This window comes from Etheostoma cragini, chromosome 2 (genome assembly GCF_013103735.1).
Source record: "Etheostoma cragini isolate CJK2018 chromosome 2, CSU_Ecrag_1.0, whole genome shotgun sequence".
Lineage (NCBI taxonomy): Eukaryota > Metazoa > Chordata > Actinopteri > Perciformes > Percidae > Etheostoma > Etheostoma cragini.
Window position 1 is genome coordinate 9,101,491 of NC_048408.1, and position 19,742 is coordinate 9,121,232.

At 40.0% G+C, this 19,742-nt stretch overlaps 1 protein-coding gene across 1 annotated transcript in view; it reads left to right on the plus strand.

Moving 5' to 3' along the window:
* The window catches only part of LOC117954026 (voltage-dependent T-type calcium channel subunit alpha-1I-like), a 42,312-nt gene extending 25,512 nt beyond the window's left edge, over positions 1-16,800 (plus strand). Inside the window, exons 15-35 of the mRNA XM_034887481.1 lie at positions 364-451; positions 688-875; positions 2,121-2,402; positions 2,894-2,994; positions 3,208-3,331; positions 4,480-4,548; positions 4,721-4,905; positions 5,034-5,160; positions 6,436-6,561; positions 6,652-6,741; positions 7,189-7,381; positions 8,277-8,428; positions 8,521-8,630; positions 8,746-8,879; positions 8,954-9,024; positions 11,470-11,548; positions 11,853-11,974; positions 12,363-12,653; positions 12,751-12,901; positions 13,832-14,391; positions 14,952-16,800. Coding sequence (XP_034743372.1) covers positions 364-451; positions 688-875; positions 2,121-2,402; positions 2,894-2,994; positions 3,208-3,331; positions 4,480-4,548; positions 4,721-4,905; positions 5,034-5,160; positions 6,436-6,561; positions 6,652-6,741; positions 7,189-7,381; positions 8,277-8,428; positions 8,521-8,630; positions 8,746-8,879; positions 8,954-9,024; positions 11,470-11,548; positions 11,853-11,974; positions 12,363-12,653; positions 12,751-12,901; positions 13,832-14,391; positions 14,952-15,632 — 3,924 coding nt within the window. The 3' untranslated portion in view covers positions 15,633-16,800. The remainder of the gene's footprint in view (positions 1-363; positions 452-687; positions 876-2,120; positions 2,403-2,893; positions 2,995-3,207; positions 3,332-4,479; positions 4,549-4,720; positions 4,906-5,033; positions 5,161-6,435; positions 6,562-6,651; positions 6,742-7,188; positions 7,382-8,276; positions 8,429-8,520; positions 8,631-8,745; positions 8,880-8,953; positions 9,025-11,469; positions 11,549-11,852; positions 11,975-12,362; positions 12,654-12,750; positions 12,902-13,831; positions 14,392-14,951) is intronic.
* The last annotated feature ends 2,942 nt before the right edge of the window (positions 16,801-19,742 follow it).

A 19,742-nucleotide genomic window follows, 5' to 3' on the forward strand; every position in this document is an offset into this window, starting at 1 on the left:
ACACACACACACACACACACACACACACACACACACACACTCTCATACAGATACCCTTTGCCAAAGCTGTCTGCCTCCATCTTTCTGGCGTGAATTTTAATTAAATTCAGTAAAGCTTTATTGGCATGACTACAGGAGATCGCTGCCAAAGCCATGCACATAACTCAACTAGAGAACACTGGAGATCCCCTTTGCCCGTCTGCCTCCCTCCTCCCACTCTTTGTCTTCCTGTTTTCCCTCTCAATTTGCTCATATTTTTCACTTGTACAGTCTTCTTCTACAGTCAACAGACAATATAGAAAAGGTGATGACGATGATGATATTGGGGATTCCACTGATGTGTGTGCGTGTCTGTGTTTTTAGGGTGATGCCAACAGATCGGAGACAGATGACGAGAGACAATCACTGTCTTTTGAGGATGAGGAGAAGTTGAGAGAGCTGTATGCTGCAGGTACAAACTCTTAGATTAACGTAACACATAACGACAATGACAAAACTTTGTGTCTTTATTTGAAAAACTTCACTTCACATCCTTAAATTACAATATGTCATTTCCTCAAATTTTCTTCATGTCCTCATGTCCTCAAATTTTACCTTTAGGCCGAAACTGCAAAAATAAGTCAAGAGAATTAATAACCTGGAATTATCCGTTGACAAAAATGTTTGCATCTGTCTGTGTGTGTGCAGAGCTGAAGATCCAGGCCATGATGCTGAGCCCCAACGGTCTCCTGAACCCAAAAGCCTCAATGCCCCACCTTCCTCCTCCTCTGCCGGTCATCACACATACTGCAGCCACGCCCACCATGAACTGCAGCCAATCACGGCGGGCGAGTGGTGTTTCCATGGACATCCACAGCCTTGAGCAGAGGTCACCGGTGAGCCTTGGACACCTGCTTCTACTTATACTATCAGTAATAAAGTTGATTTACAGAAGCACTCAAGCTGATAATGATGTAATATATTCAAAAAGGACATAAAGCCAGGTCGGGCTGTACTTTAAACATGATTAGGTAGATGAGTGTCTAAATTATAAAACAAAGGATTTGTGATTTTTTTTGCACAAGTTAAAAAGCTACAATAACAATAGAGTTTTATATCCAAATGAGAAAAAAAAGTAACTTCCATTAAAGGTACCTGAGGAGTTTTGTTTGCTTACATTCAGTGTTCCCTAACAAAACCCATCATGGGCATAGTTAAGACCTAACAAATGACTTGAATGCACTTCCTTTCTCATGGAAAACATTTGCAGTGCAAAACATCTTCCAACCAGCATTTTTCCGCCGGCCTGTTCTATTATCTCATCTCTCGCGTCTGTGTGTCAATATGTCTAATACCCGAGTGGATCCAAACGGAGATACTATCAGCTCTGATCAGGGGCTATGTCAGAATCATCACAGGAGAGAGATGTGCTTTTTGATGCCTGACAGAGAGTGTAACCTGTGCACTGCAGAGTAAAGCCCTTCGATCTTTTCTGCCGGTTAATTGGTGGCGCACTGCTCTCAGTGATGGTGTTCTCTCCAGCTGTGGATGTTTGAGTGATTGGTGATGGGGATTTTCCACTGAAGTTTTCCGGGCCTTTTTGTTACATTTCAGGTGGTTGTTCAAATTTACTTTTACTTGTAAATTAACGTAGGTGCTTTTTTACTTGTCTTCTCCTTCTTTGAATTCAGTTTCACACAGCACTGCACCTTTTTTTCCCCGGTACAAGCATAGTGTTTTTTTTCTCTAAAACACTTTTATCTTTCATTGCATTATTTCACTCCTCTGTCTCTCACATTTCTCTCATCTCTCACTCACATATTTAATGTACTTGTCTCCCTATTCATGTGCACAGTTTGCCACGTGGAGTGATGCTCCCCTGTCATTGATCCATCTTTGGCACAAATTAGGAGAGTTTGTTTTGATGCAACAAATCTTGTTGTCGCATAAACATTTCATCACATAGAGGCTTGAATCAAGTTCCTATTTCAATTATTCAGAGAGCCCATTGTGGTTGTCCCCATGTGCAGGCTGGTGTTTGCTCCAAAAATTCCACACGGTACATTTAATCTGTTAAGAAAGAAATCTGATTTGTACTTAAATCAGTCAGAAATCCAAGTAGTTGTTCCTTTTGTGCGAAGTTGCCTTCACAGGCTCCGTGGGACAGCGGGTCGGAGAGCCGCCGCTCCAGCTGGACCAGCCTCCCCAGGAAGAGCCAGTCGGGGGAGATGGAGTCCCTGCTGTCCGACACACACACAAGCTCCATCTTCAGCAGCAGGGAGCAGTCTCTGGATCAGCCTGAGTACCTGCAGGTGCCCATGCTCCACTCGCCTGACTGCAACGGCACCACCTTTCACCTGTCTGACGATGCTCCGCTGACCACACACTGCCACAGCGATCAGGAAGAGGAAGAGATTGAGGAGGTGCAGCTCTCTGCATTTGTGTTATTCTTTCAAATATAGATGTTATTCTGTTTAGTGTTATTGGTTCATGATATGGGCATGAGGACAAGGCATTTTCATGGTGTTCTGGTTTTGTTATTTCCAGTTATAAAAGAACTTCTTAAACAGTTCAAAAGGTGACGCTAATTATCTTGCGCAAGCATGAATTCCTACCTTCGCACACTTTGAAAATATTAATTTAGCTGAATTTCAATTACGAGCAAGATGGAGGTATTATAGTGGAAATATTGGGGACTTGTTTGAAAAACTTGTGCTGTGTTGGAATTATTATATAACATGAGGTCACTGTTCAGCATTTTCCACCAAGTAAAACTATTTCAATTTGAATGAATGAACAATGCATGAGTTTGGTCATATAATGAGTGTACATAATGAAAAAAGAAACTTACACCGCCAAAAAAAGTCATTCTTATTTAATATCATGCAAATGTGTGTGTTTGTGATCCTTCCAGAGTTTATGTAAGAAGCTGAAAAAGATTCTGGAGCCGTATGAGCCTCAGTGGTGCCTGGAGCATAATGAGTGGTCTCTCTATCTGTTCGCGCCACACAACCGGTAAATACACGCACGCACGCACGCACGCACACACGCACGCACTCTCATACAGATACTGTTTGAATAAGTTGCAAGAAGTGTGAAGGTTAAAGCCAAGCCTTTGTAATATTATGTTCACTTTTTCTTCATTAAAGCTGGCTGGGTGAAAACAAACACCTTGTTGATGTTGTCAAATGCAGTGATGTGTGATAAATTCTCTTTTTCTCTTTTCAGGTTCAGGTTGTGGTGTCAGAAGGTCATAGGTCACAAGCTGTTTGATCATGTCATCCTCCTTTTCATCTTCCTTAATTGTATCACCATTGCACTGGAGAGACCTGACATACAGCCCAACAGCATGGTAGCACACAGACACACAAACACGCACAGACACACACACACGCACGCACACACACACACACACACACACACACACACACACACACACACACACACACCCACTCACACACAGTGCGTCTCACTATCTTTGTGGCGACCCATTAGCCACATAATGCATTTCCTAGCCCCTTACCCTAACCTTAACCATCACAACTAAATGCTTAAACTTAACCCTTGTTGGCCACACACACACACACACACACACACACACACACACACACTCAAACAATATAACACTGTCCATCAATAAAAAGGTGAAAAAAATGCTTTGACAAGGGGGGCGGGGATTGGCATCAGCTGTGTGCTTGGCCATCAAGTGGTATTTCAGACTGGACGTGCTACAATAATAGCTCAGTTTAGAATCTTATTGGCATCTATTTCGGCGTCTGGCACTTGCCATCCACTCAAAACCTAATGTTACTATTCTTTGGCCGTCTCGCAAGCCCAAACGGCGTGTGTGCGGCTGTTGTTTTGTTTTCACCCTAGATCCGCTGTAGTGTTGTAGTTTTTCTAATGTTACTAGTTGTTGCAACAGCATAGTTGCTACGACAGAGTTTGCTAGGCCCAAAAAACAACGTTAATCTCGATATAAAAAATGTACGCTGTTAAAATGTGTTTGCTTTAACGCCATTAATAACGTGTTTAACTGACAGCATTAATATTTTATATTACTTTTCTAATGTAAAACACTTTGTCTGAAAGGTGCAACACAAATGAACCTACCTGTCCTGAAGCTAAATCTGATTCTATCCCGAACGCTTACATGCAGTCTAAACCTCAAACAGCCTTGTAAAAGAGTGAGGACCGCATTCTGTCTAATACAGAGTAGCTCATATGCTTGTTGCTGATGTAACATCAATTTAGGAGTCATTGTTTTCTGTTCTCACTCTGTTCTCAGTATGTTTTTATTATGTTCCTAGCACAACCGTAATGGATTTTTTTTCCAGGCCCATTATGCAACATGTTGTAGTTAGAGTCCAGATAAAAAGCCACTGGGACACAACACCCTTAAATTGATGAATATGCTGTCCTGTGTTTGTGTCTGCACACTCACACTGTGTGTGTCTGTGTGTTTTTGTGTGTGTCTGTGTGTGTGTGTGTTTGTGACAGGAGCGGGTGTTCCTCAGTGTGTCCAATTACATCTTCACTGTGATCTTCGTGGGTGAAATGATGATCAAGGTAACCACAACAAGATGAGCACCTCACTCCAAAGTCATTTTCTCACCTTACTTATAAAAGGGCAATTTTCTTCCTGAATGGGAATCAAAATTGCTTTCAAACTCATTTTGCACATTATAATATTTTATCATTTTAGTAATTTTTCTGGAACTGTGTGTGTGTATGTTTTAAGGTGGTAGCTATGGGCCTGTACTTTGGAAAAGGAGTGTATCTAGAAAGCAGCTGGAACATTTTAGACGGAGTGCTGGTGTTTGTGTCAATGGTGGACATCCTGGTCTCCATCGCATCAACAGGTGGTAATCGAATCTTAGGCATCCTCCGTGTGCTTCGTCTGCTTCGCACACTGCGACCACTCAGGTAGGAGTACTGTACATTGTCTTTTTGTTTACTCCAATAATACATCTGGTGTACTCATGTAGCATGTATGCATATGTGTGTGTGTGTGTGTGTGTGTGTGTGTGTGTGTGTGTGTGTGTGTGTTGCAGGGTGATAAGTCGGGCTCCTGGTTTGAAACTGGTGGTGGAGACTCTGATCACATCTCTCAGACCCATTGGGAATATTGTCCTCATCTGCTGTGCTTTTTTCATTGTGTTTGGAATTCTGGGAGTCCAGGTAAACATTTATTCTGTATATCCTCTATTCATCCCCTCTTGGTTGAGGTTAACCCTTATTATATATATTTTCTTCTTTTTCTTTTTCACTGAAAGATTCTTAGTTTATTTCTTATTTTTTACCTTGTTTTATGTACCTAAACATCCAAAGCCTATTGTCTTTTCTGCTGCAAGAACACACTGATCACCGTGGTTTAAAATTAACAAGGCACATCTTGGAAAATGCTTTAGGTAATAAAAAGTGGAGAGGGAAAACTGGGAGGAAATGCAAATGAGCTGCTGATTATGCACCAGAGTCCCTGGAAGTAATTAAAAAAACAATAGTTCAACTAAAGAGGGATTCTGCTGAAAAGTGGGTCTTGTTTTTTAATGAGATTTTCACCAGGATTTATATATTAATAATTTAATTAATGATTTGATTTAGTTATTAATTCATTTTGGACAGTTTTATCAGTTTGTTTAAGTATTCAAAACAAACTAAATAAATAATTTTAAAATACATTTTATGAATAAAAATGTACCTAGTTGCACAGGATATAAAAGGAAAGATCAATAAGGTTATTGTGTTGTAAAAACAGTGGTTCCCAATCTGTGGGCTGGGCCCGGGACCCTTCATTGGGTTCCAAATACCTTAAGGTGTGAGAAAGATTATTTTTATTTTTTATTTTATTACTACCTTTGACTAGTAATTACTTTTTATTTCTAGTGAAATACTGCATAGTTTCATCTCTTTAGCTTCAAAATCGCAAAAGAAAAAAGCAGTGGGAAAAATGCTCTTTGGTTGAACTGCATTGTAACTCACATCTATATCGCTATTATTTAAAAAATATTCTTTTCAATGGTATTTTGATACTTAAAGCCGTTCAAGGTAAGGGCCTTCTGTAAGCTCTACTTCTTTACGGTTTTTGCCACTTTCCATTTTTGCAAATATTCAAATGAATGTTTGCACAGGAAATGATGCTTGATGATTGCTGAAGCTGATATTAACATAGGCATACAGTATATTGCACAAACACACACACACTTCCTCTGAATTATCTCGTGATGAGAACAGTCCATGCTGGAGAGTGTAATGACTGTGAATCAGACCGGACCAGCTGGTACTTTGATATCTAAACGGCAACATACAGTAGGACTGTAGGCTCTTGCTGAGTAATTAACTGTACAGTAATGCATTAACCGTATCTCGCTCTGTAAAGCTTTGTTTACATTAACTGGATTTCACAGTGTTCATGTATGTGTTCATCTGTGCACACACATCTGTCTGTGAATGCAGCTGTTTAAAGGGAAGTTCTACCACTGTGAAGGGCTCGATGTGAGCAGCATCACCAATAAAACCCAGTGTCTGGGAGCAGGATACCGCTGGGTTCGACGGAAATACAACTTTGACAACCTGGGACAGGTTTGTCACACGCAAGTACACACACTGACACCTGGTCTTACAAACGGAGGGACAGAATGTCACTGTTTCATATGTGTCTCACTCTTCCAGGCCCTGATGTCACTGTTTGTGCTCTCATGTAAAGACGGCTGGGTCAGCATCATGTATGACGGCCTGGATGCTGTCGCAGTGGACCAGCAGGTATGCACACACGCACACATACACACACACACACACACACAAATACAAAGAGAGAGGTTGTGAGAAGGGAAAAAACGTTTATCAGGAAGACATAGGAACCATTCAGCCAGTGTATATTGTATTGTACATCACTGTGTTTTGGTTTGTTTTGTGTCAGTCACAGGAACCATTTCATCTTGTTTGTTTCAAGCCAAAAGGGGAAATATTTCAGGAGGGAAGGGAGGTGTAAAGAAAGAAAAAAGACAGATGGATGAATAGAAGTGAGTTGACAGTGCAAGCAGTTTCAGTGCTGACTCAGGATTTACATTGTCTTCTTGTTTATGTCCTCTCCTCTTCTTCCTCATCAATACTCCTCCCCGTTTTTCCTCACTCTTTGGTCCTGTCTTTTGCTTTTTGTCTCCATGCTACCTGTCCTCCTCCCTTTTTCCTCTCTCTGTCTCTCTGCAGCCAATAAGAAACAACAACCCTTGGATGCTGCTGTTTTTCATCTCGTTCCTCCTCATCGTCAGCTTCTTTGTGCTCAACATGTTTGTAGGCGTGGTTGTGGAAAACTTTCACAAGTGTCGCCAGCAGCAGGAGGAGGAGGAGGCGCGTCTGAGGGAGGAGAAACGACAGAAACGGTTGGAGAAGAGGAGGAGAAGTAAGATAACAGGAGGGGAAAGGGAGTAGAGGAAATGAGAGACATACAGCACAGCCAGCAGTTCGTGGAACCCTAAACACTTCCCTCTATATGTAACCATTATATATGTTGTTCCAAAGCCATTGGCATTCATATGCCGCTGCAACTGCCTCAAATCTTCTAGGCAGGCTTCGCACAAGATTTAGGTTTTTGCTTCCATTCATACACAGGAGCATTACTTACAGTGTCCATTTAATCCATGATCTTTTGCCATTGTGACTGGTGTGCCAATGTCCACTGGACCTAGAAAATAAAATGTAGTATCCCCTTGCAGGATTTTAAATATATACATATTCCCCAACGGAGAACACCTGTTTGTACTAAGGGGCCTAGCACAAACCAAAAATACAGTTCATCGCTAGACAAAATGAGACATATATCATAGCTGTAACATTACACATACATACAAGAAACCTTTACCGCATACATACTGTATGAGTACATGCATAATTTCTGCCCAATATCATGTTCATATAAACACTTCTACTGCACACTTTCTTACCTCTATCTTCGTCCGTCTCTCTCTGCAGTGTAATCTCCAGTAGTGCTTTCCTCTTAGTCAGTTAAATGTCTGGCAGCACACAGCAATGGTTTCTGCCCAAAGACACCTTGAGGTGCCATGCAATGTGTGTGTGTGCGTGATGGATAGGGTTGAATTCCTGAGGTGGCACTTTTTAGTCTGTACACACACACATATGCACACTTACACACACAGCCGGTCGCCACTTGGCACCCACTTCATCAGTGACTTCATAGTCCATATAATCATTTTCTTTCAGAAGCATTTTAATGACCGTGTGTGTGTGTGTGTGTGTGTGTGTGTGTGTGTGTGTGTCTCTGTTTGTGTAAAACGCAGGGGCCCAGGAGAAGCCATATTATGCGGATTACTCTCCATTGCGTCGATCTATCCACACCTTTTGCACCAGCAACTACCTGGATCTCTTCATCACCATCATCATCTTCACAAACCTCCTCACCATGAGCATGGAGCACTACAAACAGCCTCAGGTAACCATGGCAACACCTTCTACAACCTGTCCTAGAACCATAGTAATGAAGCTGTGGTACAGTACAGTTTTCTGTGTCTTTGTTTCCTGCAGTACTTTGAGGAAATACTGAAGTACTGCAATTACGTCTTCACGGTGGTTTTTGTCATTGAAGCCATTCTTAAACTGATCGCATTTGGCCTGCGCCGCTTTTTCAAAGAGAGGTATTCAAATTCTTACATAAGTACAAAGACACTCACAAACATACAGCTTCCTCCTTGGAGATACTGAAATTGTGTGTGTGTGTGTGTGTGTGTGTGTGTGTGTGTGTGTGTCAAGATGGAACCAGTTGGACCTGGCCATTGTGTTGTTGTCCATCATGGGCATCACACTGGAGGAAATAGAGATGAATGCTTCCCTCCCCATCAACCCCACCATCATACGCATCATGCGAGTTCTAAGAATAACAAGAGGTACACAAAAAAATATACATACACAAACACAATACTATGTGGCTGATGAGAGCTGACACATTACAATGTTTCAGTGTTGAAGCTGTTGAAGATGGCGACAGGAATGAGAGCTCTGTTGGACACAGTGATGCAAGCTCTGCCTCAGGTAAGAGGCAGCACTGATGATGTAAAATATCTCTCTATGAAATAGCTCTCTCTTTAACTGCGAGCCTGGTTTCCAGATCTGAAGAATTGCAGACAGCTTGTTTTATTCAGCGATTCATCGGGGCTGGCACTGACTACTCCCCTAAATGATTTACTAAGATTCCACCAACAGACTTTTCAGTGACACCAAATAACCACCAAACAAGCATAAAAACATCCTTATATTTAGCTAAAGACTAATGGCTGAGCCTTAAATGTATCAGTGTGGCTGATGAATCACCAGCTCAATTATTACTTCATGGAACATAACTTCACAGCTGCTTTGTTGCGATTGTTTTGCAGCTGGGTGTCTATGAGGAGATAAATATGAACCAGAAAGTCCAGTCTGAAGGCTTATCATCACAACACAGTAATTTATACGCCTTTGAGGCAGGACTGTAAGTCTCTGTCAAGTTGTCACATCAGCAGTATTTCTCTCCCCAGTTTTGATGATTGCGAGGTAAAGAGTATAATTACCTAAATATTTCATCAGGTAGGGATAATGCAACATACTGTATCTGATTGGCCAAAGTAGAGCATTTCCGGATGACATTGCTCTGCGGCAAAAGTGATTTATGAGGCCTCATTTAACAAAGAAATCTACGACAGCATCTGTATTATTAAGGATGCAGTGTTTTTTTGACGTTGTGCTATTGTTGGTCTAAACAAGACATTCACAAGCAAGGAGTAATCCATTAACCGAGATGCACACAGATGTAACTGTCAGCTTGGCTCCAGGGATGGCAGTGTTGTTGGCTGGTCCCCTTCTTTTGTCCAGGCTGAAATATCTCAACTGTTTGATGGATTATCATAAAATGTTATACAGATATTCACGCCCCCCAGAGGATGAAGCCTAATCACTATAGTGACCCCCTGACCTTCCCCTAGCGCCACCGTGAGGTTAGATATTTGTCCACAACTATTGGTTGTTGTTGCACAAGGTGCTGTACAAAACAAAGTAGAAGTCATTACAAAATTTAACAGATTTAACATTTAAAACATGAATTAGTATCACAGTAAAAATGTTTGCACAGCAATGTCAGCCTCAGTTGGGAAAGGCCAAGGAAAATAGGTGGGTTTTAAGAAGAGATTTAAAATTAGACAATGAGGAAGCCTGTCTAAGGCGGTTCGATCCTTGTCCCTGCAGTCCCATGTTGATGTGTCCTTGGGCAAGACACTGAACCCCAAATTGTCCCTGATGCTGTGTGGAATGTAAATGTGTGTGAGTGTTTATCTGATGAGCAGGTGGCAGCCTCGGCCACATTGTATGAATGTGTGTGAATGGTGAATGGTTCCTGTACTATGTAAAAGCGCTTTGAGTAGTCGTTAAGACTAGAAAAGCACTATAATAAATATAGTATACAGTCCAGAGGTACAGTAGGTCATTCTATATTTTTTGGGGGCTGCCCCAGCAAGGGCACGATCCCCTACCTGCAAAACGTATGAACTTCTCGTCAGCCCCAGCTGTACTTAGTGCTAAAAATGAAATTTTAGCTTGCTAACAAGCCAAACCAGGTTCACATAGCAAGTGAGCAAGTTAGCTTAGTGACATACCTGTAGCCGCTAGTGTGACTCTGAGACTTGTTTGTATTTAAAATGTGTGAAAAGTAATTAGTAAGAATGGTAATAAGGGATGATGCAGGAAGGATCTACCACAGCTCCTGGGCTCAGTGGACCTCTAGGGGACCCTACCAGAAATGAGAGAGTAAGAAGGAAGAGGAAGAGAAGGTGGTGCACAATAAACGAAACCATGTAGGGCAAGTGGACACTTGTAATAAGTTTGTGATCCTGCTTCTGAAACACAGCTAAATTACATCCAATTGAATTTTTCCTATCCAATTTGAATGGGTAATTCCAAGAACACGGCACACAGGGTTCACATTATTACTTCTTAGACCCAATGTCCATCAACCCATTATTCTTCACTGCCTTCCCACTCACAAATAATGCCAATTACCTTTGAAGTGACAGATCACGGCTGGGGATTGTACCCAGGTCTTTGCAGTGGTGTCCGAGAGCACTTCATCAAATGGTTTATTCGTCATCTAATCAGACATCTTCTCTCTGTGGGGAAAAGACAAGCCAAGTCCCTGTTAATTGCTTTGTAATTAGAATAAACAGGTGAGTTTGTGATTCATGAGGACTGGATCCAGGCTATGAAAGTGCACCTCTATTTCTTAAACTGAAATCTAAGATATGATTCAACTCCAGATATCATGGCTCCTTATATGTTTTTAAGATGTAGTAAACATCAATGCAAGAAAGCTTAGCGGTCTCGGTCTATGGCTTCTTTCTATCTGTATGCATGTTTGCGTCTCTCTCAATGTAAGCCTACTGTACATGTCTTTTTTTCTGTGTATCATACACTGTACATATCTGTGTGTGTGCGTGTAATATGTCTGTCTAGGTGGGGAATCTGGGTCTGCTCTTCATGTTGCTGTTCTTCATCTATGCAGCTCTGGGAGTTGAGCTCTTTGGAAAACTGGGTTAGTGTGTATGTGCATGCATGCATGTGCGTATGTGCGAGCATGTGGGTGTGTGCATGCATATAAATCAATTCGGACACACAGATGTGTGTGTGTGACAGTATGGGCCTCAGCTGACTGGTGAGATTTCCGTGGATTACGTAATATGCATACATTTTTTGTTACATACATTAATTATGTCAATTTAGATTCAGTGTTAATGAGTGCCCTAATCTACACACAATTCTCTTTCTTCTTTCCCCTCGCCTTCCTCTTTCACACTTACTGCCTCTAATACTCCTTTCCTCTTTTCATCCTCTTTCAGAGTGTTCAGAAGAGAACCCATGTGAGGGTCTTAGTCGCCATGCTACCTTTGACAACTTTGGCATGGCTTTCCTCACACTCTTCAGGGTGTCAACCGGGGATAACTGGAATGGGATTATGAAGGTTATTTCTCTTCCTCTGCTGTGTGGGAGTAGTGTTTAAAGAGATGAATAGACAAGAAAGTCCATGTCTGGCGTCTGTGCCTATGTGTGTGTCAAAGCTCCGGTCTTGAGACAGGCGTTGCATTAAGCAGAGAGAAGATCCCTGTTTTTATGACAGACTAAGAGCTGCTGACATTAGAGTGTTAGGAGAGTGTATTATTCTTCTGTGACGGGCTCAAGGTCTGTTCGCACTCAGATCCACATCTCCCCCTGTTGGAGAAGAGAAGGAATACAACAGTGCAATAATATACAGTATGAATCAACTTATCTGATTATCAACTGAAATTCCCGTCTCTATCATCAGTTTTCTTTATTGCTTAATAAGACATCTGTCCTCTTCTCTCACCCAGGACACATTGCGAGAGTGTCTCCCACAGGAACGCCACTGCCTCACCTACTTGCCCCTGATCTCTCCCGTTTATTTCGTCACCTTCGTCCTGACCGCTCAGTTTGTGCTGGTCAATGTGGTTGTAGCCGTTCTGATGAAGCACCTGGAGGACAGCAACAAGGAGGCACAGCTGGAGGAGATGGAGGAGAGGATGGAGAGGGAAGAAATAAGGGAGAGGGAGGAGGCCAGCCGACGCCTCAGTACCGCGTCTGTGGGCGGAGACTTGGTGTCAAATGTGGACACACCTGCCCAGGTAACGGAAAGAGTGTTTTTCTTATTTGTGCGTGTGTGGAGGGGAAGGGGGTTGAGGTGACAATAACGAGGACAGCGGTGATGATATTATGTGGCAGGTGCAGGTTGAGGATGAGGATTGTTCCCATGGCAACCTCCTGAGCATGGGACACATGCTGTCTCTACCCAGCGACAGCTACGTTCAGCCACTCAGATGTTCCCCTTATCCTCCTATTTGCCATGAGGCGTACTCCAGCAACAACTACTCAGGTAATTTGGTTGTTTATAGCCAATTAAATTAGGACTCACTTCTCACTGTGCTATAACTACCAACTGATTGCTGTAAAGGTAATTGCTTCCACAAATAGAATAGAAAGCAGTGAAGAGGCACTGTTAGTATAGACCTTAAAGAGAAAGATTTTTATCAGTTTATATCAGATTTGTTATTTATGTGCACAATGACAAATATAACAATTTAAGTTGATGTACAGAGAGAGGGCTTAACCTTGACCTCTACCTAGACTATATACACCACAAATATATACTCTCTGTATGTTTATGACATAAAAAATGTAAATTTTAAAAGATAGACTGCTGTCTTCTTAGACATCTTGTCAAGGACTATACTTTTAAACAGAATATCCCATGAAAAGAATTAAACCCACATTGTGTTAATCTGTCCCCAAATAATACTTTCCATTTTTCCTACCTTGTCTATGCCACTCACAGTGAACTACAGTGTTTATGTTCCTGGTAATGAAGCAACGAGTCACTCAGTGCAACAGTGTGGCTTATTGATGGCATAAATGGAGCTGTATGGCATAAAGGAATAATCTTTATCAGGCTATAACAACCCAACAATACAATACTTGTAAAAAGGAACAGTTAGTTGTTGGTTAAGAGAAAAAAAGTTCCCTGAGGAACCATATGTGTTACCTCTGTTAATCAAATGAAAACTATCTGGTTCAGTTAAGTGAATCTGTGTATTAGTTTGAAAATAATATACGAAATGATTTGGTAACTTTTCCTCTTGTATGGTACGTTGAATATAGAGAGTTTTTACCAGCACTTAAATACCAGTATGTCAATCAAACTCCAGACAATTCACATTTTCAGTAGCATTTACCACTATAGTAATACTTGATTTATTCTGTTTTTTTTCATGTGTCCACATGGTCTTTGCCACATTATTTTCTGCAGGGTCTATGTCGTCTCTTGGCTCCAGTGGAGGCGGCTCCCTGCTGCAGGTTCCTGGAGCTCTGCCGGCAATTAGCCATGCTTCACTGGGGACGGGACGCAGCTCGAGGCCGAAGATCTTCCTCAGCCCCTCTCAGAGCATCGACTGTCACTCCCCAAACAGACTCGGTCTGGCTGACGGCACAGAGGGATACAGGTTTAGTCCGGCTCACGAAATAAACAGACACAGACTCAGCTCAGCTCACAGTATAGATGGATACAGATTCAGCCCGGCCCATCGAATAAACAGACACAGACTCAGCTCTACTCGCAGTATGGATGGATACAGGCTCAACCCAGACCACAACAAAGACAGACCTAAACTCACGTCCAGCCACAGTATAGACAGACATCCCTCACTCAGACTGAGTCCCACCCACGTTACCAGCAGACATCCCCCTCATTGGCTCAGTCCTGAAGACAGCTTAGACAGAAACAAGTTGAGCCCCTCATATGTTCCGGATAGTTCAGTCCCGAAGAGACCAGCATCTTTCCACACTGCAAGCAGACAGTTACGGAGACAGGTGTGTTATTATCGCCTCTTCTTCTCCTCTAATCTCTTAACTTTATAATTGCGTGCTTTTAATTTTGAGCATTTTCTGACAATTTCTAAATGCATGCTGTACAGATTTTGCTTTTAATTATTTTTACTGCCAATCTATTATGGCTAAACTAATTGGGGAAAAAATCTAATTGCAATTATCCTGCCAGATATTGCAGTTATGATGTGATAATGAAAGTAAAGATGAAAGTAATAAAAAATAAATGAAAGTTCCACTGAAAATTTGACATTTCTGTAAAAAGTCTGTGATATGTAACATTTTTCCAGCATTTATCTTTGACAATAAACATAATAATGAAAAGTGGGAAAAAATGTTACACCAAACATTTAACTAAATATTTCACATTCGATTAATTGCACCCTTCACGACTAGCTAACGCATTCTTTGACATTGTGTTTTTTGATGTCAAAATAATTAATTGTCCAGCCCTGCATTCTATTTTGAAAATGATTTGACATGCACGACACTTAATGAAGATTGTGTGGTCTATGTGTGTTTGTGTTTATGTGATGTGTCTGTAGGAGGCTGTGCGCTGTAATTCTCTGGATCAGAGCGATTCAGCTGACAATCTGGCAGAGCCTCAACTCACTGTGACGGCCGTCTCTTCCACACCACCACGCCAGCGATCGTCCAGTGTACACACATTGAAATATAAATACACCCAGAGGGTCATCTCATGCAGGAACCACAGCCGGAGCCAAAGTGAAACTACTGGACAAGAACATGTTCCTGAACAGGCCATCTGTGGCTCGCAGCCAGAAACAGATGTGGAGAACGAGCCTGTCAGCCCGAAGAGGCTGTCCAGTCTGAAGGTCCCCAGCGGTGAATCCGTCTCATCAGCATCGCTCTGTAGCTCCAGAGCCGACCCCGGCCCCCAGTTTGATGACACAGACGAGGAAGTCAGTCGTATTAACAGTTCTCCTCATGCACACTCACACACACAGCTCCCTCCCAACTCCTCACACAAAAGCAGACACCTTACCCCGAGTCCTGTGGAGCACCGGAGCCGCCTCAGCCAATCAGTGTCTCCGGTGTCAGACAGGAACAGAAAGCAGAGGATGAGCCCGCCGCCAGGAGAGGAGCCAGTTACTATGGCAACCCAGCTGATGGACAGCAGTATTGAGCTGAGAAGGCGGACTCTGTCATTTGATGCCACAACCCCCTCTTCTAATCAACCAGAGGAAAGTTCTGTGGACGACTAAACAAACTCTGAGTTGGTGGATTGGGTATTCTGCTAAAGTGGAGGAGGCTGGTGTGCTGCCGAAGCACATGAGAGGGCCAGGAGATGCAATCTAAAACAGGAAGGATATCTGTCTCCTGTTTTGGACCCCGCCCCTTTTCTTGTCCCTTCCAATCACAACATTTTCACAGGGTGTTTGAGCAGAAATATTTCGGACTGTGTGTGGATGAGTGTGTATGTGTTGAAAAACTGTTACCCGTTGTGCTATTTGCACACAAGATGCACATAAGAAGAGGTTTCCTTTTCTTCTATCATAGTCCTAGCTTTAGTTCAGACATAGAAGTCACTCCCCTGCTATATTTATTCAAACATTAACCCTAGCCTTGCTTGTCCTCCTCCTGCCCTCACGTTCTTCCTTTTACCTTGCACCTCAAGCCCAGGTCAGAGTACAAGACAAAATCCCCCGAAAGGTGCAGCAAAGATTTAGTTACTGACTGATCTGCTCAAGTACACGTAGACATGTTAACAAACAGATAACACAGCAACAAATGCTTATTTTAATAATCAATTAAACTGCAGACAATGTTCTGGATAAATCCATGAATCTTTTGGTCTATAAAACACAAAAAGATATTCAAATTACTGTAATGTTAGCAAGGAAAAGTGAAAACAAATATTCATCTTTTAGAGGCTTGAAACGTGAAAACCATGAAAATGTATTAATTATCAAAATAGTTGCCGATTCTGTTAATTAATCAAACTATTTTTTTCCACTCTACAAACAGCGTCTCATTCAATCCAAGAATAACTTTCTAATTTCCGGGAACTGTTTACTTTTAACAAAATTCCTTAAAAATGCTCTGAAAAATTACACTTACAGTTTATGTTTACAAAATATTTGCTTTTTAAGTCATAAACTAACAAAAGTTAGAGTTAACAACAACTTTTATAAGAAACTACTTAATTTGTAATTGCACGCTTATGTAGATTGGTTTAGGCACATTTTATTAGAGACATTTTGCTCCCAAAAAACAAAATTGTACAGCCGCTTGTTAAAAGTGGAGCAAAACAAGAATCTCATATCTGACAGAGTGGAAGGTTTTGTTTTTAACATGACCAATCTTCCTATTTTTCATATCTCTTAACCTATTGTAAACTGCCAATGGAAGTTGCTCGGTCATTCACAGGTGTGTAGTGTGACCTAGGCTTTAGTAGTTTCTACCTCTTTTTATCCTGATCCCACCCAATCAGGGGGCTCGTTCAGTCAGCTTATTTTCTCACCCTTTCCAGTTTCCTTTTCTCCGTGTTAGTATTCTCAGGGTAGAGATAGTTCAGACGCAGGTGAGTATGAAACGTTACGATCACAGGCCTGCAGAGTAAGATTGCCCCCTGCTGTCTAAAGCTGGAGCTGGCCCCGTCTCGCCTGACCTTTGAAGAGATTATACAATAAGTACGGGGTGGAAGCAGATATTCAGAAGGGCTTATAAAGGTGATATAACGGTGTGGAAAAGTTTTTAGATAAAAAAGGCTAAGATTATATATTTTATCTATACAGTAGCGATGATATGAGAACTACAAATGTGAATTTCTGCATTTTTGAATGTAAGTATTTCTGCTGGTGATGATGAGGATGATTTATGATGATGTTAGTAAAGTAGAATGTTGATTATAATTATGATGATGATGGTGATGACGATGATGATGATGATAATGATGACTCTGGATAATGCAGATGCTCATATTATTGTATAATGTTCCTGCAGAATTAAAGCAAGGAAAGCTACTGTAAGCTCACCTGCAGTAACATGATTGGACAGTGCTGGAATAAAACCACTTCCTGTCTGACTTTCATTTGACTCTATAATCTTGCTTGCTCAATACACTCTGCGGGGTCTTAAATGTATTAAAAAACTTTAAATGGCATTTTCTAAGACATAACATTATGGAGCTTGTTTTCAATGTTTATATTTGTCCAATTAGGTTGTACGCTAAAGTGTGCGTGAATTTAATAATTTAATCATTATATAACCAAGTATACTATGACTTTTTATGAGATTTTTATGACATAGGCTACTTTGTCTTTTTATGACATTTTATGATATACTATACTGTGAATTTATTACATTTTAATGACATTGACCTTACTTGTTCTTCCAACATTTTTTTAGTTTCTTTTGATATACTATGTACCATGATTTTTTATATTTTTTTACAACATATATTTTAACAGGAATATTTTAAAAATACTACACTAGGAGTTTTTCAGCTTGCTTTTTTCAACACACTATACTATAACTTTTTCAACATTCTATACATTGACTTCTTTCAACATATACTGTTTTTCATCACTTTATTTTGACAACATACGAAGCTATGACTTTCTTGACCACTTTTTACAACAAGCTATGCCATGACCTGTTGGACATACTATACTATACCTTTTTTATCACTTTTTTCAACATGCCACACTATGGCTATTATATCACTTTTATTTTTCGACATGCTATAGTATGACTTTTTATCACTGACATTTTTTGACATACTACATTATGATTTTTTTATCATTATTTTTAATATACTATACTATGTCTTTTTCATCACTTTTTTCAACATGCTACAGTATGAGTCTTCTACATACTAAACTGACTTTTTATGTTTTTTTTCAACATACTGGGCTATGACTTTTATATCACTTTTTTTCAACATAATAGGCTATAACTATTTTAGTTATACTATGCCATGACCTTTTTTAACACACTCTACTCTGCTTTTTCATCACTTTTTTTACAAAATATTCTATGACTTTTACATCACTTTTTGACTTGCTATACTATGTCTACTTTATCACTTTTTTGGACATACTGTACTATGACTTTTTATCACTTTTTGACATACTATACCATCACTTTTTATCTCTTTTTTTAACATACTATTCTATGACTTTTTTTATCACTTTTCTCAACATACTATAATATGACTTTTTGGACATACCATACAATGACTTCTTCATCATTTTTTTCGACATGCTGGACTATGATTTTTTCAACATACTATACTATTACTACTTAATCACTTTTTTGGACATACAATACTATGACTTTTTTCAACATGCTATACTGTGAAATGTATATTACCATTCTCGACATGCCAAAAATTTTTGTTTTGGACATACTATAATATAACTTTTTATCACTTTTATCCGCATACTATACTATTTAAAAACATTTTTGACACAAATACTATGACATTTTCTACATACTGAACTGATTTTTATCACTTTTTTCGACACACTATTCTAAGACTTTTTATTTAAAAAATTCAACATACTATACTATGACTTTTTCGACATGGTATCCTATGTCTTTTTAATCTATTTTTTTGACATACTATACAATGACTTCTTTATCACTTTTTTAACATACTATACTATTACAAATGTATCGGTTTTTCAACATACTATACTATGACTACATTATCCTTATCACTTTTTAGGACATACAATACTATAACTTTTTGTGACATGCTATACTGCGAAATTCTTATCACTTTTTCATCTTTTTTTTCTGACATACTCTGCTATGACCTTTTTTAACATACTCTACTCTGCTTTTTCATCACTTTTTTCGACACAGTATTCTATGACTTTTTTATCACTTTTTTGACATACTATACCATGTCTACTTTATCACTTTTTCAGACATACCATACTATGACTTTTAACACTTTTTTCAACATACTATTCTATACCTTTTCCGTCACTTTTCCAAACTATATTCCATACTATAATATGACTTTTTGGACATACTAAACAATGACTTCTTTATCACTTTTTTTGACATGCTGTACTATGACTTTTGGACATACTATGCTATGACTAATTTATCACTTTTTCAACAAACTATACAGTGACTACGTTATCACTTTTTCAAAAGTTACAGTATAGTATGACCTTTTATAAACATACTCTACTCTGCTTTTTCATCACTTTTTTCAACATACTATACCATGACTTTTTATCACTTTTTCAACATGCTATACTATGACGTTTTTATCCCTTCTTTCGACATGCCATACTGTGACTTTTTTCACATACATATTACGACTTTTTTATCACTTTTTGACATCCAATACT